Raw genomic sequence first — 16,782 nt, 5'->3', positions numbered from 1 at the left:
GCTTTTAAAATGGAATAGATCTTCATTTGTTGAAAAAAAATGAAGGATTTATCTTCATTGCCCCACAGTTTGTGCTACAGGGATATGAATAATAGGCTGTAGTGTAACACCCCCCATGCACATGCTGTGGGTACAAACTCAAAGGTTCCTAGATCATGTTAACATAGCCCTCTTCAGACAGGATTACATTAATGTGAAGTAGGAACCTTTATGTTTGCACCCACAGCTTCCACACAGGGGAATTACAGCACAGCACAGAGCTGTAATTTTTTGCACATTCTTATCTGCACCCCTGCAGTCCAAACTGTGGGGCAGTGTAGACATAGCCTGAGATTCTCTTTGAATAAACTATCAGTTGGATTGGCCATTCATTGACTATTTTTATCTTACCATAAGAGCTTCATGTAAAATATAAGCAATTACAAGTTCATCCATCCTTTCACCTCTCTTCAAAAATCCTTTCACCAGATCAGTCACAGATCCTCCATTGCATAGCTATAAAAGATCAAATTGCGTTAATGTGGAAATTAAGAGGAGGGAAATTATTTAGTTTTCAGTAGATTCCATTTTCATACCTACACAAGATCCTACTAAGATAACCTAGCAATTAATTTTTTTAGTGCTCATATCTACTCAAACAATTTTTTTTACATTTTATACCCAATGTCGTTCCCTCTTTCTGCATCTGTCTCCACTCCTTCTACAAATACATGTATAACATCTTATCTCTGATTTTTTTTTAATATAGATGTCAACTTTCTTCTGAAGCTAAAATTACTGTCATGCTTTTAAACAGATATTTTGAGGAGGCATTTTGATAGCTCCTAATGCTCATCAAATGCAAGTGTACCAGTGCTACGGCTAATTATGATTTGGATTTTCGTATCTCCTTAAATTCACTGGCACCACATACACAGTGCAAAATAGACTTAAGACAGCTGGAGAAAGCCAGTGGAGAATTTTCCCTGTGCAGAGAAATCTGCTGCTGTTGTTGCTGCCATGTACATCTACCTCCCCAGGTGCTGGTATAGCCTGAGAAGCAGTGTGTCAGGGGCATGCTGGGAGGATTCCTGGGGCACAGTGGAACGGAGCTCTTCAATGCCTGATCTTCCGCTGATCTAAAGATTCCTCAGGGACATTACGAAGTCATATGTCTTAACAGCTCCCCTGCATCTCTACCTTGCACCAGGACCCTGGTTTAGGGAACCATAACCAGCTCCCAACAACCTCTCTGCTACACTGTGTCTAAGTGCCACTTGGACATCATCAAAAATCTGTCCTTGAGTTTCTTGGGACCCTGGAACTAGTAGTCTGAGTCTACTTTTCAAAATGTAGGTCTTCTAGTGACTTAGTGTGATGCACAACACCAGTTGATAGATTGAGGACACAATATTTCATACATTGACTTTAATCACTTAACTCTTTGTTAGGATAAATCCATATGATGTAATTTTCATAATCCAGTCTGTCTGCAGCTATTATGTACATGGGCAGATTCAGTCAGTACTGTATGCACTTTTATAATATTCACAATGATGTCAAACGCGCACGTACAAACAAGGAGTACGTTATCTCTTCAAACAAGGAGAATACTCTGATAAAACAACGAACCATGTTGTAGGCATTATTAGTATAGTCTCAGTAGTTTCCCGTGATAAAATGTAAAACTATAAGATATTATATGAACATAACACAAAGTAGCAATTCCATTTGACTATAGATCCTGGAGCCTATTCAAATCAAGGACACTGGGTTTCAATAAAACCTTTCAGCTCAAGAATTGCAGATACCTATTTTATCTGTGTTCATCTGTCCTAAGCATCCTTTGACACCCCTGTGTTTTTTCTAGGAAAAAATGCATTAATAAAATATTTACATCTTAAATACATCATCTGGGTCAGTCATGTAGTGAAGTAAAACTCACATTCGGATACCTGGGAGAGTAGCATTTTTCTACTTTGTTAGCTATGCTGCTCCTGTCATTAACTCTGTTTCATTTCACTAGCCCCATTATAAGTTAAAAAAATCAGAGAAGGATGAAGTAAGATGAAGTAGAGTGTGATTGCAAAGATTTTACTATTTGGTGAATTAGGACAGAGCCTGGGAGAATGTAAAAAGGAGCATGAAAACAAGTTTTGAGCTGAAATACAGAGTGCACTTGAAGTGCAATGGAAGCACAATAATGAATCATAATAAAGTAGAGTAGCTACTGAAGGAAAGTTAATTTTAAGGCTTGAAGGTCCAAATACCTCAATTTCATAACCATTAAATATATGGACACTTAAGCCAAATTTCATTTTATTTTCCTTTATAACATTTAGATCTCTTTTTCTGACAGTTGGGACAATAGGAATATAAAAAGAAAATTGGTGAAGTGTTGCAACGTAGGCTGTTAAAAAAAGGAAAAGGGATTATTAAAATACAAGCTAGAAATAGAAGATGAGATTAGGGGAGACATTTTAGCCACATGCTCTTTTCTGAGCTGGGGGTGAGGGAAGCAGGTTAGTACTAACCTTATTCTATTTTTATACAGCCCAGAGAAGACCTCGTGGACAAAATGTCATCTCCAATCTCATTTTCTATTTCTATTTTCACTACTGGTGCAGCTCCTTGCTGCTTTGCTACCATGCTGCTAGGTAGCGATTAAAAGTTGGGTGCTTATTTTTCCTCTTGATGAATCTGTCAAGCTAAGCTTGCACTGTTAAATACACATTTATCATAACTACAAAACAACTAAGACTCAGATGGGAAAAATATTGAATTAAGGCTGCTAGACTATCCATGCTTGCACCTTAATGTCACCTTTTGAACTCTGTCCCTGAAAAATCCAGAATGTCTATGAATGAAATTCACCCGTCTAAAATTCTGTGCAGAGAGCACAAGTCCTATACACCACTTAAGTCTCAATTAAGCCCTTGTTTTAAGGGCCTAAGTGGTGCCTAAGCCACGAGCCGGTCCTTGCAAAGAGGTACATTTCACCTGTTAATGAATAAATTTCATATAGTCTTTGGCAAGACTTGAACTTCAAATATAGGTTTTATGTACTGCACAAGGCCTTTGACCCTCTGCCCTGTGGAGAACATCATCCTCTGAGGTTCTCTCACTGAGAACTATACATTTTGTACTGTAAAACCTGTGTGCAACAGGCTGAAGCTGCCACAACATCCTTCTCTCAAAGTTTCCACATTTGGTTTGACACTTTGCGGTGTGTGTATGTATGTGTATTTTGCTATCTTGCTCTTCTTCAGGAACCACTCTCCCATGGAAATGATCTTCAGACCAAACTCTCCCCCCTGTTGTGGCCCTGTATTTTTCTAAAGGACCAATCAGCTGTTGACATGGTACCTATTGCAAAAAGAGCACTGCATATATTGCATTAAAAGCCCTTAGAAATTCTTCCCAGTTGGTATTTTTCCACCCAGGCAATTGCAGTTATCACTGGAATGTTTAACAAAAGACAATGAAGTCATGAATAGGAGGGGAGGTGACTGCAAGATGCATGAAAAAGTTTGAGAATCCAAACCCTTGTGATATGCTGTGGTATAGTGAGGCAGAGTGGCCTTATTCTGGGACAGAGGGGGTTAATTTACTTTGTTGGGCTCAGCTGACCTCAACCCACTTGCCAGAAGTTGGGGGATAAAGGAGGAAGTATAAGAGCAGGGCCCTGCAGCTCAGTGGGAGGCAAGCCAGGGAAGGTATCAGACATCCTTCCCAGGGAGCCAAAGCACCAGCAGAGCCCTCGACTGGCTGTGGCAGTTGACAACTCCCCTGAGTTGGCCTGGAGAGAAGACCAGCTGCTTCCCTGGGAGACAGAGAGAGCCAGGGAGGAAGTAACACGTGAACAGCTCAACATGGAGACAAGAAACCAGGCCCCAATGGCTATGGAGAAGCACCATCAGCTGCCAGTAGGAAGTAGCCCAGGGACATGAGATTCGGCTGTGTTGCTGGGAGACAAAACAGAAACCCCATACTTCCCAGCTGACCCTGTGGTGGGACCACTCGTCACTTCCAGGTCCCTGGGCTGGGGCCTGGTGGAGCAGAGTGGGCTTGGGTCCCCTAGCCCCAGGCCTGTACTCAGGGGTGGATGAGCACTAACCCCTAGGCCAAGAGGCCTGAGCCACAGACTGTTTATAGGCTTGGTTCCCTCCAGGAAACCTGAGCTACCACTTGCTCAGTGGCTCAGCTGTGAGCCAGGATGCCTGATTGACCCACCCATCACAAGCACCACTTCCCTGCCGCCACAAGGGGTACCCTGACCCTGAGAACCAAGGAACGTTACATGTTGCAACTGTTCAGTTCTTTATTTTCAGGTTATAAAACATTATTTAGGGGCACTGCCAGCCTCCTAGGTTTCATGCTTTAGAACATTATAATTTATAATTGACTGCAACATTTCCGATTAGCCTTATTAGATCAGGCCTGGGTAGCATCCACAGAATCAAGGAAGAAAATATTTCTAAAGACACCCAACCATTTGTCGTCTGTATTTTTCTCCCTTCCTTTACACAATACAGTGTTAAGATCAAGACCACTGCTCTCTCATACAGTTCTGGCAACGGCTTCTTCCTTTTGTATGAAAGCACTGTAATAAGCCCAAGAGTACTGAGCTGCAACAACAGCTAAATAAATTGCCGACAGTCTCCAATCATTTACTATGCTGTCCAAGGCTTAATGAATAATTTGCAACAAGCAATTTGTTCAACTATTTAACCTTTTTTTCTGATCCACACAATGTATTTAATAATAAAATATGAAAGATACCCCATAAAGTAGTAAAAATGTAGAGTTTGCAGAAACAAACTAACACTGATTCACCTAGAAATTTGAACACCTTTCATCACAACTTGGACAGATGGATTAATCCAGTGCGCATTTATAATGTCTAAAAATGGACCACAACAAATCTAAGCCCTCCATAGTGATGTCCTTCAAAGTACATCAAAATACCTGTTTGAGAGGTCATTAAGTACCTTGAGCTACCTGAACATTTAGATAGTAACAAAGATAATTCATTTGCTATAGACAGTGACACAGTATAAATGACTATATTACTGTTCAGACAGATGATCAGAAAATAACTGTCTACAGTTATCCCCACCTACAGCTTTCCCATTAGTAGATTCCACATCTAGAAATAAGTCAGAAGACAGCCTTTTGCAGATGCTTTTTTTTCCCCAAAAACATCAAGAACTATGTATACATCCATTTCAAAGTGAGAGTAGAAAGGTTAAGTTTATTACACATTTCCAATTTCCAGTCCAAACAGACTTGCTAATAAACTATACAACATTTGGCTTCAAACAAACTAATTTACAGATGTACATGTAGAACCTTTCTGGTATTCATACACTCTCCCAATACTGCTTGGATCTTAAATTCCTTTAAAATAAAATGATACATGAAGTCAAAGTGCTGTACTAATACTGAGTAGGTGAAGGAACTTTGTTTTTTCTTCTCTGCCAAAAGGACCCTCACCTTTAAAGATACAGAACACTGCTAGAAGCCACTGGCATGTTCCAAAATGATTCCCCTGGTAAATGGAAACTAATTGAGTGAAGGGGCTAATCACTCCAAACAAGTTCTCTTTGTCAGTAGGCCCTCCCAAGACTGTGCACATGAGCATTTTTCTTTCAATGTAGAACATCCAATTAATAAAATCTTCTCAAATAGGAGCCATCTTGTGTTGTACTTTGTAAACAATCCACATTTTGATCACTTTATTCTTTATCAGCCCTCTGTAAGATGCTTGTTTAGACCTAAGTTCTTGTGATGGGGGCCCTAACTTCTTCTGGGTATGTCTATACTGACGATGGCAAAGTCGCCACCGCCAGATCGATCTTTCTGGATCGATTGAGCGGTCAGTGTAGATCCGCTCAATCGATCTGGAAGTCGACTGAGTAAAGCCACCCCCTCAAGTAGCGTAGTGCTGCATTGAGGGGAACACAGTTCCCGTTGGTGCGGTGCAGTGCAGTGAAGGCGGTGCGCAGAAGGGAAGCACAGCAGTCAACGGTAGTTACGCAAACTTTGCAGAGTAACTTGCTTAACTCCCGTCGACTGCCACCGAATCTCCAGATAAGTGTAGACCAGGGCTCTGTTTTGTACAGTACCATGATTTAATGTTGCAGTCTTCACCACTCAAACTAGAAACTATGACTTCACTGCACAAATGGGCAGGGTATTATTAACTAAATATTATTATTGAGAACCAAAGTCCCCTGTACATTTAGACTAAGATTTCCAAAATTGTCTAAAGGCTTTGCACACCCAAATTAGGCAGCTTTAAAAATCTCAGCCTAACATTAGTTTGTTAACATACATGTACAGTCCCAGGCCCCAGAGAACATCAGCAGACCTTCTGAAAAATCAAATATTTATCAGCAACCAACAATCAGATCTGAACTCTAGGAAGCTTCACTTTACACCAGGTGAGGAACTGTTCCCAAGAACCAAAGTCCCTACCAAAACTGAAGTTTCTAAAAATCTACTGCTATAGTGCTAGTACTGTTCAAAAAAGGAGAAAAAAGGTAGCAAGATTTTTTTTCATAATAAAACACTCACTTCAGTCTCAGGAACAGCCTAGCTACATGCTGAAACATTCTGAAAAAATTGCCTCCAAGACTAAGAACAAAAGAAACAATTATCAACCTGAATGGTACATGATTGAAAAAGTTTTGAGCAACTAAAACTGACACTTCAGAACAGAAACTTGTGCAATCTTAACAAAAGGCACTGCTACACCTATAATCCACCACAGACATGGAGGGACATCCATATGATAAACTGCAGAGCTAGAAGATAAATATACTTAGCATACACCTTTGACTGCCTTATCTGCTCTCTGCCCAGTAATCCATCCTCTGGAATTTATTCAGTCCCAGAAGCAACTTCAAATATTTGCCTCTTAAAAAAAGACAAAAAAAAAAAAAAAAACAGCTTGCCAAAGAGCTAGTTCCTTCTTTCTTCCCCTCTAATAGCAATGGGACCATGGACAGTCATGCCCGGTGCCTAAGCAAGAGCCAGATCCAATTCCAAACCAAGAATCAGGGCCAGAGTCAGGAACCAGAAGCCCTGCCAGGACTCAGAGCCAGAATCAGGAACTAACAGCCAAGTCAAGGATCAGAGCTGGGATCAGGAACCAGCAGCCACACCAAAGGTTAGAATTAGGGTCAGGGTGAGGAAGCCAGAACCAGGAGCAAGATGAGGTAGTAGGAACTGACAGGAATGGGACTAGGAGCAAGACTGGAGCAACGTGCAGTCAACACAAGAAGGATCACTGCTGTAGGCATGAACATCTTAAGCAGCTATAATGCTGCTGCTGGGCTTAAAAGCCAGCCACCTGCACTTCCTGACCAGTCAGGTGGTGTAGTCAATCAGGCAGCTTGTTGCAGCCAGCTGTCCTTGTTGGGTTGCCAAGAGACTGACTCTGCTGAAGGTCCTGATCCCTGACACCTGCCCAAAATGTGGACTTTCTCCTGAAATCACTCCACCTCAAAAGGTCAGCGCAGAAAAGATTCAGCTATGGGCCATTAATAGTTTTTCTAGGCATAAAGATGTCACAGCTTTAAAATCTGAGATCCTGTGACCCTACAGTCCTAGATATGTCAGCATTATCATCTTGGAAAGGGGAATTTCCCAGCTTTGCAATGGGGCCCAGCACTCATTTCCACTTTTGGAAGAGACCAAGACATTCAACCTTAGCCTCATGACATTATTCAGTAGAAATAAGCTATTTTAGGTTATGTTTAGGGGGTTTTGAAGTGTATTTGCTTTTTTTTTTCTTTCCCTGCTGAATCTTATACAGTTGTACTAAAACTTTACAGGCATATGGGAGAGATAATCCCAATAACATTTTTAAAAATTCTCTTCAACATTTGTAAATAAGTTTTTCCTTTAATGTATGAGGCATAAGCAAAATATATGATGTGGTATAACAGTTGTACCGGCATTCATTTGGGATATGTCCAGTGAAAACTCTTTCTGATAAAAGATTTATACCATACCATCACATAATCTGCTTTATTTATGTATTAGTATTATGTATAAATGTATTATGTATACATTTTTATAAAGCCATGGAAAGTCAACAACCAAGAAGCAATTGTGTCTTTCAAGAAAATAAATGTGAGTCCAGGTTATCTATTAACAAATTGTATGCTCCGATTTGGACTGCGCAATTAAAAACCATCAAGATCTAACCCCCTCCATGGAAAAGTATTTATAGTAGAAAGTTTGAAAGAGCTTTAACTATAGCTTTTCAACACAGCTGCAGTATAATACTATCTTAATTGTCCTTAAACAAAATTGAAGGGTAATTTTATAGAACCAGAGCTAGCATAATTAAAAGACTGAGTAACACTGGTCAGGAACAGCATTTAGACCAGAGCTGTATTCATAAATGCAAAAAGAAAATTACAAAATTAGAGAGTTTTTAAAGTAGAAATTCTGCACTGAAGCACTGAAAAGTTAGGAAACGTCAGAACTAAAGTTGCCCTTACAATATTTAACAAATGTGTTTCATGGGGTCTGATCCAAAGCTAAATGAAGTCAATGACTTGACTTTCATGGGCATCAGATCAGCTGGCTAGTATGCACACAAAACACAGGAAGTGAACTTGTGTAATTGTAGCCATGTCAGTCCCAGGATATTAGCGAGACAAGGCAGGTGAGGTAATATCTTTTGAAGTTGGTCCAATGAAAGATATTACCTCACTTACCTTGTCTTTCTAATAGGTGAACATGTTAGCCAGCAGTAATTATGCACCCTCCTCCACTTTTTATTGACATAACTGTATTAGCTCTACCTACTATCTACCCATTGAGAACTTTTCAAGGTCTCTTTCTCTGTTGCAGTGTCATTCCCACATCCTTAGGAGGGAAAAAGTTAATACCTCAATGTGTTAGATATCTCATTTGTAATTTGTTTTATGTCCACATTCCTAGTATGAAGACTAATTTACTATAATTTATTGTAAGTTAAAATATTGTGATAGGCTTCTCTTCCCCAAAGGCTGGGATGCAGATCAGTGTGGTTTGAGACTGGGGAAATGGGAATTGAAAAAAAAAATGTTGTTGTGGTGGGTGGTGCCATCTGTCACCAGGTCTAGGGAAGATAAGTACCCAAGATAGACAACAGCACCTCTGTAGTCCCCATCGTCACAGTATCTGAGCACCTCATTATCTTCAATATATTTATCTTTAGGGCAGTGCTGTTATCCCCATTTTACAGATGAGAACTAAGGCACAGAGCAGCTTGGCGACTTGCCCAAGGTCACACAGAGAGTCTGCAACAGAGCAGGGAACTAAACCCAGGTCTCCCAAGTCCTATGCTAGTGCTCTAATCTCTGGAGCATCCTTTGTCTCTTGTTCTGCTAAGGCTGTGGTTGCACTAACGTTGGATGGATTTTTAGACAGTGTGTTCTCACCTTATTCATTCAGATCTCCCAATGTTAAAATATATAAAAAAGTATCAAGATGCTATAATTTTAGGCTTGTCCAGACAAATAGTTAGTGCATGGCAAGCTAGAATGTAAGTCTATAATGCACTAGTGTGCTGTGCACTAACTCTCCACGTGGATGCTGCTACTGTGCACTAAAAGGTCCTTAGTGCACTTGGTTCTACTCCACTTTGAAACAGGAGTAGGTCACTAAAGACTAGAGAACCTTTAGTGCACAGTAGCAGGGTCCACAGACAGTGCACTGTAGATTTACACCCCAGTTTACCGTGCACTAACTGTTCATGTAGTCAAGCCCTGGGAGTGTTGTGGCTACAGTATCCACATTTTACTTGTACATATTGAACATTAATATTTAATATTCCCCTGCGCTTTGCTTTACTTCTTGATGACAAGAACAATGTTAGAGGTCTGCTGAATCTAACTTATATGTTCAGGAAATGACTAAGTAAAGTAGCCAATAATGTTGTATACCTGCCAAAAAGATGTGGATTGTGCAAACCACACTGCAATTTCAAATATCACTTTGCAGAAAAAATGAGGAGTATTATACTAAACTTTGAAATGCCGAATGCTACTTGTGGCCAAAAAAATCTTTCATCATAGAAAAATAAGGTATAACTGAGAAGAGAAAATTACTATAATTGGGAAGCAAAGAAGGGCACATTAATAGAAATGGATAAATCAAGTCTGATTCAGAACTGTAATAGATCAAAGTATGAAGTGTTGGTTTGAAAGGAGCAATTATAGCTAAAGACAGCACAGAAAAATACTGTGTTGAAGAGTAGGATAAAGTCCATTATGGACTTGTACATTTATCTTCCATACATGGCATTTTGAAAGTCATAATATTATGTAGCCTAATCGGAGCATACACCCAAAGGAAAGTCAGTTTTATTTTTTCTCAGCATTGAATTTTTGAAAAATAATTGTTCTACAGCAGACTTCCATCTTGTGATGCTTTAAAACATTACAGTGATTTATTATATTTTTATAGAGTGGTTTCACTTCATATCTTTTGGGTTTTTCTTTACATTGCTCGAATTTGCCTCTATTTCCATACAGATGGAAACATAATAGCTTTGACTAGTAAGTGCTGTATACAAAAGATATTGTATGTAAGCAAAAAATTATAATAAATTGCGGCTTTTAACATGACATTAAAACCTTCAGTTTCTCTCAAATGGGCTTGTCTCTTTAAAGCAGTTCTAGGCGTTTTCTTTGCAAAGCCTAGAAGAGTCCATAAACTAGTGTCTCTAGCTGTCCTCAGGCCTGCAGGGGAGCCTGCGAGAGAGACACCAGGGGGTGGGGATTTGGAGCAGATGTGCTTGGTTATGCCAGCTTTCAGGAGTGGCCTGACAGGGAGGTACGGTTCAGGGGGTTCAGCCTTTTCCAGACTCACCCCTCCTTCCAGCCTGGGTTGTCATAGCAATAGACACTGTCTCCTGCCTGTGCTTGCTAGCTATCAGTATGGCAGACAAGCTGAAAGGGCACACAAGGAAGACAAGATTTTTAAAGCAGAATAACACAGTATGTGCGCTGCAGAGAGGTGGAAGATGGGAGAGAGCCTTACAGCAGGTTAAAAAGGTGCATTTTGGAGGGCTATGGCAGCTTGCATAGAGGGAGCAAGGAAACCTGTGCCACTCTCGCCTACCCTGCAGTAACACAGCAAAGATAGGAGTGGTTCTTAAGCAGGTTTACTAAACCAGGAGAGAGACGCCTGATATTTTTTGCAAACCTCATTGGGATGGCCCTCAAAACCCTGTTTTCATATTCACTACTCCAATGACAGCAGCAATGTCTTTCATTGCAGTCTCCATGTCACTCATCTTGCTGTCACTGCTCACCTTTCCACCAGCCATGCCTTCCAACTGGTCATTTTAAATGATGGGGTTTGGGTTACAGGGATCTTGCCTCCATATTCTTATCACCTGCTTTTAAAGGGTGATCCCTTCACCGCACAACAACCTGGTGATGTTTCTTCCTATTTCAAATTTCCATGTTTTTAATTGATGCTGCACAAGCTGATAAGGGTGAAATCGTGGTGCCAGTTTTAGTCAATAGCAAAATTCCTATCAACTTCAATGGGGCCTATATTTCATCCTAAATTTTTAGTTATGTGAACCCAGATTACCCCCTCCTGCGGAAAACCCACAAGAAGGGGCCAAGAAGCAGGGAAACTCCACAAGGAGACTCCTACAGTTTTGTTGACACTGATCACTCTGGTGAGAGGAGTTGTGGCTGGAGGGCTGTAGATTGTGCTAGCTTCCAACCATAAAAAGCCTGTAGCCATCTGCAAGGATGACTGGTGTTCTTCTCTCCCCCTTTACACCTGCAGCACAATTCCAGTGGGAGTGGTGGTACTACTGGCTGACTGCTCAGTAGCATCCTTGGCAGGGGCAGAGATGAAGCTAACAGAGCTCATTAAGCTATATTGCCATCCATTTACATTCCTAAATGGAAACTCAAAACTATAGCAGGGGAATTGATGGAGGGAGACATACATCCCTTGCTCCAACCTCTTCAGCTCTAGGCTCGATTTGCCACAAACGCTAGAGTGGGAAGCATGCCATCCACCTCCTGAATCCAGAATGGAAGAGGGAGTCTCCAAAGGGTCTTTTCGTGTGTGAATCACGTGGGGTTGATTCCCCACTCTATTGTAAGGGCCATATACTGCCCTGGGGCCACACGTGCATCAGCATTTTGGGAATCATTGTCCATAGTGGCTGCAGCAAGGTCCTAAGTACTGTAAGTCTTACTGCAGTGGTCAAAAGCCATTATCCTTATCTGGCACAGAGAACCCACCAGCCCTCCTACAGAGGTCTTAAAATCCAAGTTAATGAGCTGAAAGCCAAACCCCGACCACATTTCTGGCACAGTGTGATGAGATCATAGAAGTGGAACAGTCTCCTTTTTGTCATACTCAGATGATGTGGTTTCTTGCCTTTCTCAGTATCTGACAGATAGGTGTTTGGATGACAGTAAAATGGCTAAAGCTCAATCCAGACAAGACAAAAGTTATGCTGTTTAGTTGGATGAACGCCAGCAGGAACGGGTGGGTAATATGCTTGCACCTTCCTTGCAGGAGTTTGAGGCCACTTTTCGCTACTGCAGCATTAGAGTCATACTGTTTCTAGAATTTCATGTCAAACTGTACTGTATTTAGTGCAGAAAATGGTTACTCTCTCCCTTTACAGCAAACCACATTTCAGGTTGGAATTGTACTATCAGTATCTCGACTCTAACTGTGAACAAAAAACCTGGTCTAATCCAGCAATTACACCTGCCTTTTCCACCACCCCCAAGAGTGAGGTCTTTTAAAATGTGTAATTATACTTATAAACAGTGGATTATAAAACAATGTTCTGTAGAGTTTTACAAAAACACAGTTCAGTGACTTTTACAATTAAATGAAATTACCTCACAACAACTCAAAATGCAATGTGACCCAAAATCTTTCTACGTAAAGTAGGTCAATGAATGATTCTAAACTATAGCCATCAAAAAGCCAGATTTTAATCAGACGTGTGCTTTTCTTGGTCTGATGCACCTGTAAATAATGTTGTTGTGTTTCATTTAGAGGGCTGTTTGAATACTGGGGGGAAAAACTGTAAATATTTGATGAATTCTAAGGCTTTGTTTTGACCACATTCAAGCTTATTAGGATTGCCAAAGATTTAGAAATGATCTGGATTATTCGCTGAATATTGAACACCAAATGTGTGCATTCTATCCAACGGCACTGAGGTCCCTCATCCTATATATATTGTGCCTTTGTCCCAAAAGCAGTGTGGGCATAAGAGAATAGGCAGGGAGTGAATGATTCTGTGAAACAGAGAGAAAGCCCTTAGCGTGACTTTATTGCATGTCACTTTTCAGCAGTCATTTACTCTGGCCTTGTCTAGCCTAGAAAATATTGCACTCATTTTCCAGCAGCGGTGCAGCTTTGTGGCTGCTAACAACAGCATATGCCTTGACATACAAAATTTAGGAGATTTTTAACCACTAAGCTCTGAGTTGGTTCTCATTATATGATTGGCAAAATGCCTGCCATCACGTAGCATTAATATTTACACTCCTGCTAGTACTGGTGCAGATCCACCATTTCTGCGAAACAGATAAGACCTTTTCTAGTGTAGATGTATCTTCTATGTGTATGGCACTCTCAGCAGCCACAAGGAGGGTGTTGATGAGCAGTTTACATATGTCTGATGTCAGAATACAGAATATTGATGCTCTAAATAGTACACAGACAGACAGCTGTTCATATGGGATACTGGAGTATTTTTTAATTCCTGAGATATCAGCACTGTATAGCTCTTTGAATGTATAAACAGGGAAATATTAGGAGTAGAAAGCTAATATAATCTCTGTATTTGACACTCGTATGACCACTGCTGAAATACTGTTTCCAGTTCTGGTTTTGACAATTTAAGAAGGATGTTGAAAAAATGAAGAGGTTTCAGAAGAGAGGCATAAGAATGATAAAAAAGAGTGTAAAACATAGTTGATAGTGAAAGGCTCAAGGAGTTCAACTTATTTAGCTTATCAAAGAGAAGGTTAAGTGGTAACTTGGTCACAGTCTATGGGTGCGTCTACACAGGGATAAAAAGTCCACGGCTGGCCGGGGTCACCTGACTTGGACTGACTTGGGCTCTAGGGGTGAAAAATTGCTTGTATAGACATTTGGGCTTGGCCTGGCACCTGAGCTTTGGGACCCTGCAAGAGCACAGGATCGCAGAGCTCAGGCTCTAGCCTGAGCCTGAATGTCTACAAAGCAATTTTTAGCCCTACAGCCCAAGACCCGCAAGCCGGAGTCAGCAGAACCAGGCCAGCCACAGTCAAGCCATGGGGCTTTTATCCCTGTGTAGATATTCCCTATAAGTACTTACAAGGGGAACAGAAATTTGATAATAGAGGGCCCTTCAATCTAGCAGACAAATTTATAACAAGAATCAATAGCTGGAAGTTGAAGCTAGTCAAATTCAGTCTAGAAATAAGGTGCAAAATACTTACCAAAAGTTGTAGGGGATTCTCCATCACTAGAAATTTTAAAATCAAGATTGGATGTTTTTCTAAAAGATATGCTGTAACCCTTTAAATAGAAAGTGGACTCAGATCTGGCCTGTATTATTCAGGAGGTCAGACTGGATGATTGCAATGGTTGCTTCTCGCCTTGGAATCTCTGAATGAATATGAAGCCAAAAAATTTCTTGCAATTTGCAACACTTTCGATTCAGGATCTGATTTAAAAAAATTTTTTTTTACCATTCTAGTTATGCCAGTAGTGTTGATACAATTATAATGATACAAAGGTACTTTATATTGGTAAACCTTACTCCTCTTCCTATACAGGAATAGTACACTAGTACAAAGCATTTTAGCTCTGGTATAACTGTATCCACACTAGGGGGCTTGTACTACTTTAACTATAACAGTAAACACTATGCTGGTATAGTTGAAGCTGTACAACTGTAGTGTTTAGACAAGCCCTTAGTCTATCTTTAATTCTTAGGAACTTCCATTCCCTACTTTTTAAAAAAAGCTTGCATTATAAAGTCAGGCCCACCAAGGGCTTAAAAATGAATTTAAATATTTGTACATTTTTAATTTCTTCTCTGGGATCAGCATGAATTAAATGAAAGCCCTTGATGTTAACTGTTAAATATCAAAGTTAAATAATATAACATAGCATTACTCCAGGCAGGTTTTAAATTAGCAGACTTTGCTGCCAAGTGGATCACAATAATCCTTCATTATAATTCTTCCATAATTCTTTGGAATTATCAGTATGTAGTTAGCATTTTTAATTAACTTCCAGAGACAATATAAACAAAGAATCAAAGCACACTAATGTGGCTGAAGTACTGTAGACCTATAAAGTCATATATATATAATTTTTTTCAACATTAAAGGGGCTAGGTGGTGCAAAAGTCAATGGAGTGACTCTTCCGAGAGGTAGGCTCAAATCACAAACTGCTCTATGCTCTCGTATGATTGATGATCTCGTCTCAAGAATACAACACTGAAACAGGAAAGGTTTGTAAATCAGAACAAAGGTGCATTGGCAGGGTTTCAATGAATAACACCCATCCAGACTATGCCTAGCTAGCTGGACAGTGCTATCAGTTCCTTACTTTTGCTATTTAAAATGTTGCCTGCACAAGTATGTGTTAATTACAGCTGGTCAGAAAATGGAACTTTTGTTCCCTGGGAATTCTGACATTTTAAAAATTTGTTTTCATTCTCAATCAGAATGAAAAGTAAAGTTAGAATTCCTAAATTTTAATCCAGAAACACCAAAATGTTACAATAACGTTGAAATATAATATACAATATTAAATATTTTATAGTATTGAATAATGTTATATTTTAACATTTAATTTAAAAATTAATGTTATAATAAAGTAAAATAAGATGAGCTTAAATGATCAAGTAAAAATGAAATATTTCAGCATAATCAAAATAATAAAGTCAAAAAAATTCACTTCAACACTTTCCCATCAAAAATGTTGCTGAAATAAACATGTTCCTGCCAAACATTTTGATTTTGACAAAAGAGCATTTTCTGATGGACAACTGTTGGTTGTGAATTTTTCAACCAGCTCTACTTATTTGTATAATCAGAAACATCCATAATTAAAATAGGCAAGTCCATTATTTCCTAAATATTGAATATTTATTGATGATGGGTAAAATTTTCAAGCATGCCTACATGATTTAGTCGCTTATGTCTCATTTTCAAAAGTGATTTAGGATCCTAAATTACACTGACCCCCAATGAGATTCAGGCTCCTAAGTGCCTACATCACTTTTGAAAATGGGATGTGGGTGTTTTTCAAAAATTGAACCAACATTCCTGAATTATTAAAATATGTGCCATCAAATCTGTTAATCTGATATGGTTGCTGTAGCAGGACAGTAGCAAAAACAGTTTGGTAATCTCCATGGGATCTGTGGAATGCCGCAGTGCCAATCTTTGTCCCGATATAGTCCTTGGCAGGGTGTTTTGTGCACCATGGCTCAGACAAGCACTTGAGATGCTTTAGTTGCTGGGCCCCAAGGCTCCAGCACCTGGTGTGTCCCAAACAGCACTCCCCGACTGCCTTCGACCACTATGCCCCTGCTCAGGGTCCTCACACATCCTGCCTTTGTGATCCATCCCTCACTGACTGCCACCTAATTGCCACATAACCTTCCTCTCCTAGTAACCATCACCCTCCCAAATAGGAGAGAAAGAGCTGCAGCAGATTTCCTCTTAGCAAATTCATCACACTGACCTCTGCTGACATGAGGCTGCTCAGCCTGTTCATTGCAGTTATAATAGATT

At 40.0% G+C, this 16,782-nt stretch overlaps 1 protein-coding gene across 1 annotated transcript in view; it reads right to left on the bottom strand.

The window, feature by feature from the left end:
- Positions 1 to 16,782, bottom strand: part of MYO3A (myosin IIIA) — a 175,805-nt gene that overhangs the window by 126,361 nt on the left and 32,662 nt on the right. The window contains exon 4 of the mRNA XM_067562387.1: positions 391 to 495. Within this exon, the coding sequence (XP_067418488.1) occupies positions 391 to 495 (105 nt within the window). The remainder of the gene's footprint in view (positions 1 to 390; positions 496 to 16,782) is intronic.

This window comes from Emydura macquarii, unplaced genomic scaffold (assembly GCF_026122565.2).
Source record: "Emydura macquarii macquarii isolate MOO-44397 ecotype Brisbane River unplaced genomic scaffold, CSIRO-AGI_Emac_v2 contig_2422, whole genome shotgun sequence".
Classification (NCBI taxonomy): Eukaryota; Metazoa; Chordata; order Testudines; family Chelidae; genus Emydura; species Emydura macquarii.
The sequence above is the reverse complement of the archived record's forward strand: the minus strand, read 5'-3'. Positions and strand labels throughout refer to the sequence as shown.